The sequence below is a fragment of the Otolemur garnettii genome, unplaced genomic scaffold (assembly GCF_000181295.1).
Source record: "Otolemur garnettii isolate 467f Iridium unplaced genomic scaffold, OtoGar3 scaffold00110, whole genome shotgun sequence".
NCBI lineage: Eukaryota > Metazoa > Chordata > Mammalia > Primates > Galagidae > Otolemur > Otolemur garnettii.
The window spans coordinates 3428019-3429922 of record NW_003852505.1 but is presented as its reverse complement, the minus strand read 5'-3'; the positions used below and the strand labels follow the sequence as shown (position 1 = coordinate 3429922).

At 43.5% G+C, this 1904-nt stretch overlaps 1 protein-coding gene across 1 annotated transcript in view; it reads right to left on the bottom strand.

The window, feature by feature from the left end:
- LOC111727527 (rhox homeobox family member 2-like) overlaps positions 1–1677 on the bottom strand; it is a 4662-nt gene extending 2985 nt beyond the window's left edge. The window contains exons 1-2 of the mRNA XM_023517417.1: positions 1639–1677; positions 954–999 (exon numbers count right to left, since the gene is read on the bottom strand). Of these exons, the coding sequence (XP_023373185.1) occupies positions 954–999; positions 1639–1643 (51 nt within the window). The 5' untranslated portion in view covers positions 1644–1677. The remainder of the gene's footprint in view (positions 1–953; positions 1000–1638) is intronic.
- Positions 1678–1904: the final 227 nt, after the last annotated feature.

The window sequence follows — 1904 nt, the reverse complement described above, 5'->3', positions numbered from 1 at the left end:
GAATATGAGCGGTTTCTCCAAGACACGTACGTGACTGTGCACAATTCTTGCCTAACTCTTCCACCTTTCTTACTTCAGTCAGTGGAAATTTGCCCAAAATCGTTCTATTAGATTGTTTTGATTTGCAGACAATTTCCAAAGCTTGCAAACATTTTCCCCATCTCCACCATAACGCACAACGTCCTCTGTTAGCAATGTTTTCAGGCTGACGTACCAAAGTATCCCAGAAAATTAGAATTTAGAATTGCCACTCTGTACACAGCTTTACCAAACGCAAACAACAGCTACAGGACCAGGCCCTTGGACTTTATGCTGGGCCCCTCCGTATCAGCCTCAGCTTAACTAAACACTTGTTAGTTCCACAGGGTTATCCTGGCTGTGAATTATTCTCTTACCTCAATGCCTGAAAACACATAAATTCTTAATCAAAGAGTTAATGTTTGGTTTAAATATTTAAAATAATTGAATATAATTGAGCTCCCTGGTGCATTAATTCCCATGTCAGAAAACCTCAGCATGACTCCACATAAAATTGCCACCAAAAGGATACCAGCATTAGAAGGAATTTAACTACATACAGTAATGTATATATAAACATATATAATTTATAGTTATATATAATACATAAACATAGCCATAATTTGGAACACATAATTTATAAAAGCATATATATGTGTATATATATATACATATACACACAAGAAATAAAATAAATAGTTCATTGCTAATTTTTTTCCTTTACAAAGTCACATTCCATCTGGTAATGGGAAACTTCCAAAACCTGGACTTTCCTTATCCTATTTTCCTAGCACAAAGTTCAGAACTCATTTCCCAAACATGGAAAAGTCAACAAAACACACCAACACGACAATGTCCAGGACAAAGGTGTCCAAGCCCTGAAGCAGGTTTTAGAGCAGCTGCCCTGCCAAACTGCCTTGCTCAGCTTTACTGACCTGCACTCTGTTTTCAGTCACACCCAGGCGTCTTGCAAGATCCTTTCTGCGAGGAGAAAAATCACAAATGTTCAGGATTTGGAGTTGTAGATGAAATGAAATACATAATGTCATTTCATTTTTATTTTTAAATTTTTATCCCGCTAAGTCCTCTATCCCCCACCCACCCAGCACACGATTGTGTAATATCCAGCTGAAATTCCCTATAGGAAGTTTTCTCTCTCACCCCAAATTAAGTAATCAGCCCTCCAAATCAGTAATCAAGATAATGTTCTAGTTAGTATTTGAAAAATATACAAATGAATGCAAAAGAAATATAGGATGAACGGATTTAGCAAAAATTTTAATAACGGCAGGATCTGACCCTGCCCTTGCTCAGCCGTGCCTCAGGCTCCCCACCTCTATCCCTGCCTTGGTTTGAATAAGGTGTTATTTGTAATAACGAGGCTCAGGACAAAGTTTCCCCCCATCGATTCGGGTTGACACCGAAGGACGCCCAGTAAGCATAGTTCCACCCTCGATCCCAAGTACGGGGAGTGAGGGGAATGCGTGGCAGATTCCAGGCCCTCGGTGGCTTTGGTGCAGGAGGGGAGGAGAGGGACCAGTTTGGAGAGGAACCCAAAGGCCACCCTGGAGCAGCACGTGCTCCCTGCAAACCCGGAGCCAACCCTGGCAATCCACTTACCGCATGGACCCGTCCGGGTACTGAATGCGCTGGAAAATGTTCTCCAGCTCCTGCACCTGCGGTGGGGTGAACGCCGGGCGGCGGAAAGGATGCATCCTCTGGCCAGGATTTCCAGCTCCGGCAGCCCCGGGGAATTGCTCCAGCTCCCCGAATTCCTGGTCAGTGCTCTCACTGTCATCACTGCCCTCCTGGTTTTCGTCTTCCTCAGAGCCAAGATCGCCAAAGCAGCTACCTTCGTTTTCTTCTCCTCCTCTCGCCCCTTTTTC